This window comes from Mustelus asterias, chromosome 17, assembly GCF_964213995.1.
Source record: "Mustelus asterias chromosome 17, sMusAst1.hap1.1, whole genome shotgun sequence".
In the NCBI taxonomy this organism is placed as follows: domain Eukaryota; kingdom Metazoa; phylum Chordata; class Chondrichthyes; order Carcharhiniformes; family Triakidae; genus Mustelus; species Mustelus asterias.
Window position 1 is genome coordinate 67414994 of NC_135817.1, and position 12374 is coordinate 67427367.

The 12374-nt window shown below is 46.0% G+C and overlaps 1 protein-coding gene across 2 annotated transcripts in view; it reads left to right on the forward strand.

Moving 5' to 3' along the window:
• The window catches only part of col8a1a (collagen, type VIII, alpha 1a), a 168221-nt gene that overhangs the window by 131995 nt on the left and 23852 nt on the right, over positions 1 to 12374 (forward strand). For both annotated transcript variants that reach the window (XM_078232886.1, XM_078232887.1), the window contains exon 4: positions 2075 to 2390. In XM_078232886.1, coding sequence (XP_078089012.1) covers positions 2078 to 2390 — 313 coding nt within the window. In that variant the 5' untranslated portion in view covers positions 2075 to 2077. The remainder of the gene's footprint in view (positions 1 to 2074; positions 2391 to 12374) is intronic.

Here is a 12374-nt window from a genome sequence, read left to right on the forward strand (position 1 = left end):
ATATTCATAGGTACTGTAATGGTCCAAGCTTGGAGATCTCTCCATGCTTGCTTCTACAAAGGGCTCTGTCCAACACTGCACTGATCCCCTTGGTGCAGATCATATGTTCCCTTACATCACTGTATGGGCAGTACTATACTGAATCCTGCATTAGCATTTATGTGCCAGTCCCTTATACTATCGACTCCGAAGGTAAGAAGGACTGTCTCAGAACTGGAGAAATTCATTGATAATAAAAGCCTGATTTTACCATCATGTTGCGCCCATTTTTGGGCATGAAAACTTGGTAAAGTTGGGTGTGAGGCGAGGAGCGTGATCTGCGCCTGCCTCCATGTTCGCCCATCCAGATTCGGCGCAAAACAGACATGCTCTACAAAAATCCGATTCGGACGCTCCAGGTAAGTGCCGAGAGTCCGATGGCTCTCTGCTTGAGATCGGGGGGGGGGGGGGGGGGGGGAGTGGGTGTCCGCTGCCACTCTGCCTGTGGGGGGGGAGTGGGTGTCCGCTGCCACTCTGCCTGTGATCAGTGTGGGGGAAGGAGGGGAGGGGGCCGCGATCAGTCTGGGTGGTGGGATCAGGGGGTCAGCAATGTTGTGGGGTGGGGCAATGTCTATGGGGGCCAGGGGGAGTCATTATCCGGCCCGGGAGGGATGTGGCAGGGGAGCAGCATTCTATCATAGTTTTGTTTGCGCATGTGCAGTTGGGGGCGCCGATCGAAGCTGCAGGGTTTCGGGTGGCGTTAAGCCCCGCCCACAGGCTTGTGCAGCACGATTCGGACTCGCTGATATTTTTTCAGGCGGAGTGTGTGTGGGGGCGCCTGAGAACGGGTCCAGAAGTCGGATCTGAAACACTCCCAGTTTCAAGTCCGCCCAGCACTTAGGGCCCTATTTTACCATTTTGATTCTAAGTGTTTCTTTTGGAATGGAATAAGATACACAGAAAAGATTACACATTATGGAAGAGCATTTTTCATTTCAAATTCTGGAGGCCTAACAGGTTCCCATTCAGAACAGAGCCACATTAAACCCTCAACCAGGAGGCTGTGGAGGCCAAGATAACGAATATATTGAATATGGCATTGAGATAGAGGATCAGCCATGATCAAAATGAATGGTGGAGCAGGATCGAAGGGCCGAATGGCCTACTCCTGCTCCTATTTTCTATGTTTCTACGACTGCTGTTTGAACCATGCTATCCAAGAGGGGTGTGTTTGAATAGATATGAGCTATGTCAGAAAGAGGGACTTTCATAGAAGCATAGAATAGAATCAAAGAATCCCTACAGTGCAGGAAGCTGCTCGGCCCATTAAACCTGCACAGACAACAATCCTACCCAGGCCCTATCCCATAACGCCACATACTTACCCTCCTAATCCCACTGACACCAAGGGTCAATTTAACATGGCCAGTCAACCTAACCCGCACATCTTTGGAGTGTGGAAGAAAACCGGAGCACCCGGAGGAAACCCACACAGACACAGGGAGAATGTGCAAACTCCACACAGACAGTCACCCGAGGTCAGAATTGAACCTGGGTCTCTGGCGCTGTGACACAGCAGTGCTAACCACTGTGCCACCATGCCACCCACAGTGTTCCATCTCAGAGAAGGAAAAACAAGGCATCAACCATTTAGAGGGGATATCCTTTCAGATAATTCAGATAATATAACTTAACGAGAACAAAAATTGCTCAGTCTGTACCCAAGAGAATTGATCTTTGTCACAAAAGCAGTTTGTGGAATAGACACATGGAATAGATTTCCAAAAGTAGTGAAACATTCCAGAACAGCTTAGAAACAATCAGATGCTGCATTGGAGAGTTTAGGTCCACTTGGGTCCACTTACCCCTTTGCTGTCAACGCTGTCTGACACAGATACTGCACATGGTCTTTACAGCTTGCCCTCGGTATTAGTCCTCCCAGGTTTCTGAGAGAGAATTAGGCGGGTATTAAGATTGAAATCAGAACTTGCTCAGTCTGTACCCAAGGGGAAATCACAGGGATAAAGGGAGAAGGGGGAAGAGAGTCTGAAGAACATTAAGAAATTGCAAAAGTTTTCTGTGCTCTTTCCTTCAGATCATGGCTGTGCCTTTGGTCCCTGCTCACTTTCTGACAGTAACTATCCACCTGTTGGTGGCCGGAAGCGTTTGCGGAGGTGCCTACTATCAAATGAAGCAAGTTCCACAGCAGATTCCACAGATGCCAGTGCATGGACAGCTCCCACACATGATGCGCCACAGGAAAGAGGGACCTCATGTACAGCACCTGGGCAAGGAGGTGCCACACGTGCCAGTGTATAGAAAGGATTTGCCATATGTGCCCCGCTATGGAAAAGATGTTCCTCAAATGCATATGTTTGGAAAAGATGTGGTGCCTCGGAAGGAAGCAAAGGGTAAGACTTCAAATAATCAAATCATTTTTATTCTGTGTGACAGACAGCAGGACGATTCCAAGTTCATCTCTGATCTGCATTGTTAACCATTATGTGGAGATGCCGGCGTTGGACCATTGCCAGCTGAGACAGTGGTAGGTGCAGAGTTGGAATTGTTAATGAAACTGTTTAACTATGAGGCTCATAAGGTCTCAATACACTGAGACCTATAACTTAACTCAGTACTACGAGGACAGGAGGAGATTCGTGAGACAATAAAAGTCATTATTAGGGATTTGAAGGATAATGGAGAGATCCAAGAAGCTGATGCTTCATGTAAAAGGTTTGTGTGATGAGGAAAGATTGTACAAAGTGCAGCTTTTCCGCCCGGGATGGAGGTCTCTGAGACATTTTCAGATGGCTAATGGTAAAGGAAAGATAAATCTGGAAAATGTCTTCGTACTGAAACATGAGAGTAGTACAGGTTCAAACTTGTAAAAGGCAACTTTAAGGCTGACATCAGAACAGTCTCCTTCACAAAAGCAGTAATTTACACATGGAATAGACTTCCAAAAGTAGTGAAACATTCCAGAACAGTTTAGAAACAATCAGATGCTGCATTGGAGAGTTTAAGTCCATTTGGGTCCACTTGCCCCTTTGCTGTCCAACTCTGTCTGACCCGAATACTGCATATGGTCTTGCCCTTGATATTAGTCCGCCCAAGATTGTGTGAGAGAATTAGAGAGGTGCTAAAACTGAAAAGAAATGGGGACTATGTCTCCAACCATTGCTGTTTTTTACAGGATGTGGCTGCTGACTGAAAAAGTTACCACCTGACCTCCCAAGCAAATCTTCAACATCCCCCCCACCTCCGCTGAATGTGACTTTCTCTCCGACCCCTTCCACCATCGCCACCCCCCCCCCCTTCCCCCTCAAGCCACAATGGTCTCTCTCCTTCCAGCAGATCAAACCCAACTCCAAGCCTCCATCATTGATCCTCCCCACCCACACCCTTCAAAGCCACAATTGTGCCAGACACCTAGCACCCAATTCCCAGGGACTGTTCCCAAGGGTTTCCAGCCATGGCTGCCTGCCACTGGTTTTTCCCACACAGCAGCCAGCTTGTCCAGCTGTTGGACAGGAAATGGGGAAAAAAAATAGTGATCTTGAAGTCCTGCCATCAAATTTGGCAGGATCTCTGCGTCTCCAAGCATTTCTGGCCTCCCTCGTACCCTCCCTGCCTCTCCATAAATACCAGAGCCGCTTGTATGTGATATTATCGGAGATTGACTTGTAGATATATAAATATTAAAAGGGAAAGAATAACACCAGGATTAATGAGACGTATACCTCGGAATACCGAGGTGGGTAGTAATGAAAGAGCAGAAATACTAATCATGACCTTCCAACATTTTTTAGAAACCAGAATTGGCACAAAAGTGGTAGTAAATGTTATATTGCTGCCCACAAAAGTGGACATGGCAGTAGAACAATAGTCTCTCATTAGCTGAAGGAAAAGTAGTGCTACAGACTATATTGAGGGATATGTTGCTGAGCAGTTCGAAAGGTCTGGGAAATCACACCACTCTCTTAGATTTGTCAAGATTAAGGTCGGTTTGACTAATCCAATTCTTTGAGAAAACTGAGTACATAGGCAAAAGAATTGGAGTGGATTTGATTTACTTGAAATTCACAAAGCCATTGGGGGCCGGGCTATTATAGGTACAGTGCTGGCTTGAAAAGAAATGTGACCAAGGGATACAAAGCTGACAGGAAGGGTAATTCTTCTCGATATTTGATTTGATTTATTATTGTCACATGTATTAACATACAGTGAAAAGTATTGTTTCTTGCGCGCTATACAGACAAAGCATACCGTTCATAGAGAAGGAAACGAGAGAGTGCAGAATGTAACGTTACAGTCATAGCTAAGGTGTAGAGAAAGATCAACTTAATGTAAGGTAGGTCCATTCAAAAGTCTGATGGCGGCAGGGAAGAAGCTGTTCTTGAGTAGGTTGGTATGTGACCTCAGACTTTTGTATCCTTTTCCCGACGGAAGAAGGTGGAAGAGAGAATGACCAGGGTGTGTGGGGTCCTTAATTATGCTGGCTGCTTTGCCGAGACAGCGGGAAGTGTAGACAGAGTCAATGGATGAGAGGCTGGTTTGCGTGATGGATTGGGCTACATTCACAACCTTTTGTAGTTTCTTGCAGTCTTGGGCAGAGCAGGAGCCATACCAAGCTGTGATACAACCAGCAAGAATGCTTTCTATGGTGCATCTGTAAAAGTTGGTGAGAGTCGTAGTGGACAAGATAATCCTCATCAACAAGATGCAGCTAACACTGTGTCGCAGGAATCTGCGTTTGTATCTGCAAATATTTTAATCATAACCCTCAAATCCAAAACTTTGATATATGTATATATATATTATAATACACCACAAAAAAGTTGTCTTTGTGATTGAGAAGATGTGAGGTTAGGGCGATTCTCCCATCGCGACCCGCAACTTTTCTGGCAGGATGGGCTGGGAGATGCGCGTCGCCGGCCTTGTTCTGGGATTTGCGTATGCGCCGGGAACGCATGCACATCTCTCAGAGCCCGCGAACAGTCGGAGACCAGACCATGCTGGAAACCGGCAGGAAGACAGGTAAGTCAGGTGAATCTTTTTTAAAATGTATTTTAAATATGTTTTCAATATCATTATCGGGAACTTGCCGGTCCTGATTGAATCTCCCACCCCGCCAGGAGTACGTCCTTCCGGCGGGGTTTAGACTAGCGCCCCACGTTCGGGGAACTAGCGGGAGACCCCGCCGGAATGAAGGGGGTGAATCAGGGCCCCCGAGGGGGTCGGGTGGTGGGGTGTGGTGCCCCCTGGGCATGGGAATCCTGGCAGTGCCCCCTGCCACTGCCCCAAGGGCAAAGTACCCATGCCCAGGGGGCACCTTACCACTGCCCATTGGGCATCAGGCAGTGCCAAGGGGTCAATCTATGGGGGTGGGGGGTCCCGCTGCCACCCTGCATGGGGATCGGTCTGGGATAGAGGGAGGCAGCGATCGGGGTGGGCTGGGGGCGTGGGGGGGGTGTGGTCTGCCAGGGGGGGGCCTGCCTCCCGGGGGGGATCAGCAGCGGGAGGGGTCTGAACATCAGGGCGCTCCAGGGCCGGGGTGGGGAGGGCGGTGTCAGGCTGGCCTGGGAATTGTTGTGGGGGCCGTGATCGGGCCATGGTGGGGGCTGGAGGGGCAGCACTGCGGGGGTCCCGGGCTGGCCAGTGATCGAGCTGGCCAGCAAACGGGGAGACTGTCAGATCGGGACCACTGCGCAGAGCTCCAGAACTGTCGGATTCTGGTGCGAATAGCTCCCCCCCCCCCCCCCGCCCCCCCCCACAAGTTTTTAATGAGATTCATGATTGGGTCCTCTGCAGTGCACAGAGTGGGGAGATTCGAGTGTGAAGTTGAACTGACAAAACAGTCGTGACCTAGAACAGTTTTCCCACCAATTCAGCACCTTTGGGAGAATCGCCCCCATTGTTTGAGATTGAACAGGACGCTGGGATTTTCAAAGTCTGGGGGGCCAGCAATGAAGGAACAATGTTTATGGTAAGATGAAACAGAAGCTTAGGTCTTCCTGATGTCTAGTTGGAGGAAATTGTGGCAGATTGAAGACTGGATGCTGGACAAGTGGCCTGACACCACAGAGGCAGTAGAGTGGTCAAGATAGGTACTGGAGAGATGGAGCAGAGCGTCATTAGCAAGTTGATCTAAGGATGCAGAAGATACCACTTCAGAGCAGAATGGAGAAAGATTAGGAGCTGTCGATGAAGCTACACAAGAACTTGTTAGAACACAATTAGATACCCCGTTATCCAAAGGTCATTAGAGTCACGGATTTCAATTTTGACTAACTTCATTTTGATTAACCAATGCATTCTTAAATGCTTATTAATTTTACCTGAAATTATGGCTGGTTCAGGTTTAGCTCTGTTGGCTAGAATGTGGTTCTGAATAACATGTGCAGTGCAGGTTCAATTCCCATTCTGGCTGAGGTAGATTTGAGACGTACACCTTTGCCTTGCCTGAGAATCCACCACTGACAAAAACTCGCAAGAAAATGCTTCAGGATGAAGCATCAGTGGACAAAGAGGAAAGGCTGTGCTGTCACACCACAGTTTGTCTGCAGCTGACTTCAGTCTGACATCCATATTTAGGAGGCTTTATTTTCTTTCTTCTCTCACTTTGAATAAAGCTGTTGTATTTGCTAATCTCCAGTCCAACAGCACAAGTTGCATAGTTGGGGAGGAATGAAAAATTGTGCCCAGAACTTTAACTAGCACCTCTCTGACTATTTGCAGCAGCCCTCAGGATCCACTGGTTTACCATCATTTATTTAGCTGGACCAATTATTTTCTGACAGGTTATGCTATCAATCAATTGTGCATTTGAGATAAAAACTATTCAGTTAGTCTCTTTGCCATACCTCAATTCTCCACAGTTAGACTGCTTTCTTATCCCCAGGTGCTTATCATAGAAACATACAGTGCAGAAGGAGGCCATTCGGCCCATTGAGTCTGCACCGAACACAGTCCCACCCAGACCATATACACATAACCCCATGCATTTACCTTAGCTAGTACCCCTGATACTCAGGGGCAATTTAGCATCGCCAATCCATTTACCCGCACATCTTTGGACTGTGGGAGGAAACCGGAACACCCGGAGGAAACCCATGCAAACACAGGGAGAATGTGCAAACTCTATACAGACAGCGACCCAAGCCAGGAATTGAACCCGTATCCCTGGCCCTGTGAGGCAGCAGTGCTAACCACTATGCCACCATGCTGTAGATTTTAATTTTCATGTTTGCTAAATCCTTACCATTTATTTTCCTATTTAAATCTTTAACTGTATTCCCCTTCGCAATATTCCTTTTCACCTCCCTAGAGAATTATATTCTCTATATCCCTTATGGTTATCTTTGGAATTGTAAAAGTGCTGACTTTATCATAAGATTCTGTTTAGTTTTAATCTCTCTAATCTTCTTACAGTACACCAATGCCTTTGGCTCTAAAGTACATCACTGCCTGTAAAGTGTTTTGAGATACCCTGAATGCAAGTCTTTCACGTTTTTATTTATCTCTGGAACTCTGTAGTTTATCTATCTCACTAAATTATAGCACTGATCAATCTAGTGTTATTGTGCTAACTTTACATAGAATCCCTACAGTGCAGAAGGAAGGCACTCAGCCCATCGAGTCTGCACCGACTCTCTCAGGTAGTATCTTACCCAGGCCCTATCCCTGTAATTCCACATATTTTCCATGGCTAATCCATCTAACCCATACATCTTTGGACACTATGGGCAGGATTTACCAATCTCGCTCGCCCAAAACTGAAAATCCTGCCCGAGGTCAACAGACCTTTGCATGGTCGGCCCCCTCTCCTCGCCCCCCCCCCCCCCCCCAACCCCGCCCGCTACAATTCCCATGGTGGACGGAATGGGAAAATTCCCCCCTAAGGGGCGAGCGATTTAGCATGGCCAATCCACCTAACCTGCACATCTTTGGACTGTGGAAGGAAACCGGAGCACCCGAAGGAAACCCACGCAGACACGGGGAGACTATGAAAACCCCACACAGTCACCCAAGGCTGGAATTGAATCCAAGTCCCTGGTTCCGTGAGGCAGCAGTGCTGACCACAGACAGTTAATTCAAACCACTTCCCCATTTACCTCACTGAGCTTTAGTTTTTTTTCCCCATTCCAGCACCCTTATCTTTTGTTCTTCATCATCCTTCATATTCTTACATTGAATGTAATTATTTTGCATTTCCGGAATTATTTTACTGTTGTCGCATTCATAGTTTGGCCCTTTTCATTTCACAAATCTTTGACAAGGAATGCTGCTTTCCTTACTGGACTAGAAACATGCTGATTGACAAGGTGGTCCTGAATACATTCTGAAAATAACCACATGGATTATTTTTATTCCATTCTATCTTGGAAAAGCTAAGATCATCCATTATATCATCCTATGATACTTTTACATCTCTGTTATATATTTTCTTGCAGTTCCAGTTGTTAACATTTGTCTTGGGTGCTTTACACAGCATTAACCACCAGAGGACTCCCATTGTCAATAATGTGCTTGCTCTTGTCTACGGTGCCTGATTAATGTGGACTCACCTGATGCATTTTTCACCCAAGCTGAACACAATCATTGATTATTGTGGCTCACCAAGAATATTTTTTCCCCCTTTTATGATTTACAAAATATTCTAAACATAAATGAAATCACAACAAGCTTGGATGAGGTACATTTTATTTGGGAGTGGGGGCTTGTTGGATGTGTGGGGAATGCGGATGGGGTAAAGGCTCCAGGTTGCTTGAAGTGGATTGAAAGTTTTCAATCAGACAGTACTAGAATGCAAGGCAAAACTTTAGCCTAAGGTGCTGGTGTAAAATTAGGATCCACATATCAAGGGCAGGGCGGCACGGTGGCACACTGGTTAGCACTGCTGCCTCACAGTGCCAGGGACCCAGGTTCGATTCGCGGCTTGGGTCACTGTCTGTGTGGAGTTTGCATGTTCTGCCTGTCTCTGCATGGGTTTCCTCCGGGTGCTCCTGTTTCCTCCCACAGTCCAAAGATGTGCGGGTTAGGTGGATTAGCCATGGCACATTGTCCCTTAGCGGGGCAATTTAGCTAGTCAGGGGGACTAGCTAGGGTATGTGTATGGTTGTGGGGATTGGGATTGTGGTCTGGTCTGTGCAGACTTGATGGGCCAAGTAGCCTCCTTCTTCACTGTATGATTCTATTATATGGGATATGGGACAACTGTGGGCAATTGGGATTCGCTGGGTGGGTATAATGATCGGCATGGACGGGTTGGGTCAAAGGGCTTGTTTCCATGCTTTATTGCTGTATGATTCTATGAGTCTATAATATTCGACGTGTACACCAGGCTCTCTCTGGCGCCTCTGCATTACACAGTAAAACTTTACAATGGTGCCAAAGCATTGTCCATCATAATTAAACTGCACAGAGGATTTTCTTTCTATTGTGGAGGGAGAAGGATTACTGTAAACACACTTGCTATTTTCCCCTCCAAGTGCCAGGAAGTCAGTTTAAAGAGCCACTTCATGAAGAGTGTATCTGTGAAACCTTTTTTGCAACACAGTGTAACCATAAAAATCAGGTCAGAACGACATTGTCTCTTTCCTTACACACTGTACCACTGTGATAAAATTATGCATGGCTGTTTGAGTGTTATGCCCCAAAGAGATTTGCCAAGTAGTTTCTCACAAAGACAAACAGAAGCTGTGTTTTTGGTGTAACAGGATCTCTATGTTCAGATGCAGAATTTCTGTCTTAATGGCCTTATTAAGATGACCTGATACAAGACGTCAAATGATATAAATGCTGCTTGTATTCTTTTCGACAAGTCAAAACATAATAAAGTGTTGATTCATCCTTGCCTTCACTGGGTTAGATTTTCAACTTGCTAGCAATGGAAATGTAGATCACTGGATTTCTATAACAGACAGCTGGTCTACAATGCCAGACTTACAACCAGATGGCAAGTTGAAAACCTACCTCACTGATGTTTGCTGCAGGACTGTTATTTTCTTTCTGGGGACCTCGAGCAATAGACCAGTTTGTGGCCCTTACATTTTACGAAACAGTCATTCTAAATACTACCTCCTGCTATCTGACGTCAAATCTGTAGAAATTTTTAAAAAACTTATTCAATCCAAATCCAAATTCCAATTGCAATCCAATTCATGGTCCCCACAAGGAGACAAACAAGTGGCATAGTGGGGTGGCATGGTGGCACAGTGGTTAGCACTGCTGCCTCACAGCGCCAGGGACCCAGGTTCAATCCCCAGCTTGGGTCACTGTCTGTGTGCAGTTTGCACGTTCTCCCCGTGTCTGCATGGGTTTCCTCCGAGGTGCTCTGGTTTCCTCCATAATCCAAAGACGTGCTGGTTCAGTGCATTGGCCATGCTAAATTCTCCCTCAGTGTATCCGAACAGGCGCAGGAGTGTGGCGACTAGGGGATTTTCACAGGAACTTCATTACAGTGTTAATGTCAACCTACTTGTGACACTAATAAATAAACTTTACTTACTTAATTGCAATCCAATTCATGGTCCCCACAAGGGAGACGTACAAGATCCCAGCTGACAAGGTGAAGCATTACACCCCATCTTGGGTTTGATCTGACACTTCATCTTAGCCAAAAGGCCAAGATGGCTTTAAAAAATTGCATCAGGCGAAGCCTCGCTTAAATCTCATTGGCTACCCTGATCATTGACTCTACCCTTGCATGGAAGATCCCCTGCATGATCATGGTTTCATCCCTGCCAGGTAAGTCAAATCTGTAGATGTACGATTGTGAAAACACACCTTGACAATAATATAAAACAATTGACAAAATGATCAGTGATCACCAATTACCATTAGGCAGTTGAACTTTCAATGGCTCTGACTGGTTTAGAACCTATGAAATTGCCCACATTGCCCAATTCTAACACTGGCCCTGCTCCTCCAGTCCATTACAATGCAGATTTGGTGTTGCAAAAAGTTAGAGTCAAGGAAACTCCCACATATAATAGTTGGAAGCTGCAGTGTAATATTGAAATTAGAGGGGACTGCTGTTGCATTAAGTGCTAATGGAAGTAATAAACAATGTCACCAAGCAACATTTATTCACCAATAATCTGTTCACCAAAAGTTCAGTTTCCTCCAGGATCACTCTCTTGCAGATTCAGCCACAGCGTTGATCCAGCCATAGATGCATGAGGGGAAGGCGAAGGAGAGGCTAGAGTAGCCACCATTGACATCAAAGCAGCATTTGATTGAGTATAGCAAACTCAACCCTAGCAAAACTGAAGTCAATAAGAATGGAATCTTTGGAAATCATTAAGTTTGAGGAAGATGGTTGTGATGGTTACAGACCAATCAGTTTGCTTTCCCTCCTCTTTCCTCATCATTCTGCAAGTTTATTCCTCATCAAATATTTATTCAATTTGCTTTTGAAAGTTATTTTTGAATCTGCTTCCACCAGTCTTCCAACCAGTGCATATTCCATTAGAGTAAAGTGCATAAACATTCACTTCATCTCAGCTCTGGCCCTTTTATTTTTAATCCCTGTCTTCTGGTTACTCAATCCTTCTGTCACAAGAAACAGTTTCCCCGTTTTAACCCTATCAAAACCCTTCATGTTTTGGTATCGTTTAAGAAAATCTCTGCAGTTTCTCTGAGGCCTTGAAACTCTTCCCAAAGTGGACTGCCCAGAATTGAAGATAATACAGTCCAAACAATGGTTTATAACGGTTAAACGTAACACTCCACGCCGTGGTAAAGCAAAGTGTCACGCACCCTTTTCTAACAATCTTTTCAACTTGTCCTGCCATCTTCAATTCACCCCCCAAGTCTCTGTTCCTGCACCTCCATTAAATTTGTTCCATTTAGTTTTTATTGCTTCTCTTCATTCTTCCAAACAAAATGGGTCATTTCACACTTTCTACATTAAATTTCATCTGTCTTGTGCCTATCCATTTTCCAGTTTACATTCTTCTGAAATCTGTTACTATCCTCCTCGTTGAACAAAGAACAATACAGCACAGGAACAGGCCCTTCGGCCCTCCAAGCCTGCGCCGCTCCCCGGTCCAGGATTGAATCCTGAATCCAGGATCCCCCCCCAATTTTCCAGCCTATCTACATACTAATATCCTATCCCCGAGTTGTCCCTCACAGCTATGATGCTTTGTTCATCACAACCTATTAACTCACCCCTACCCCCCCATTCCAGACCATGTGGTCTCCAGGGAGAGGCGAAAACCCAGAGTGAAAACCCCAGGGCCAATATGGGGGAAAGAAAATCTGGGAAATTCCTCTCCGACCCCCTGAGGCGATCGAAACGAGTCCAGGAGATCACACTGGCCCTGATCGGAAAATGCTTCCCAACCCTATTCATTTCCACTTCCACGAACACCATATGAATTCCCTGC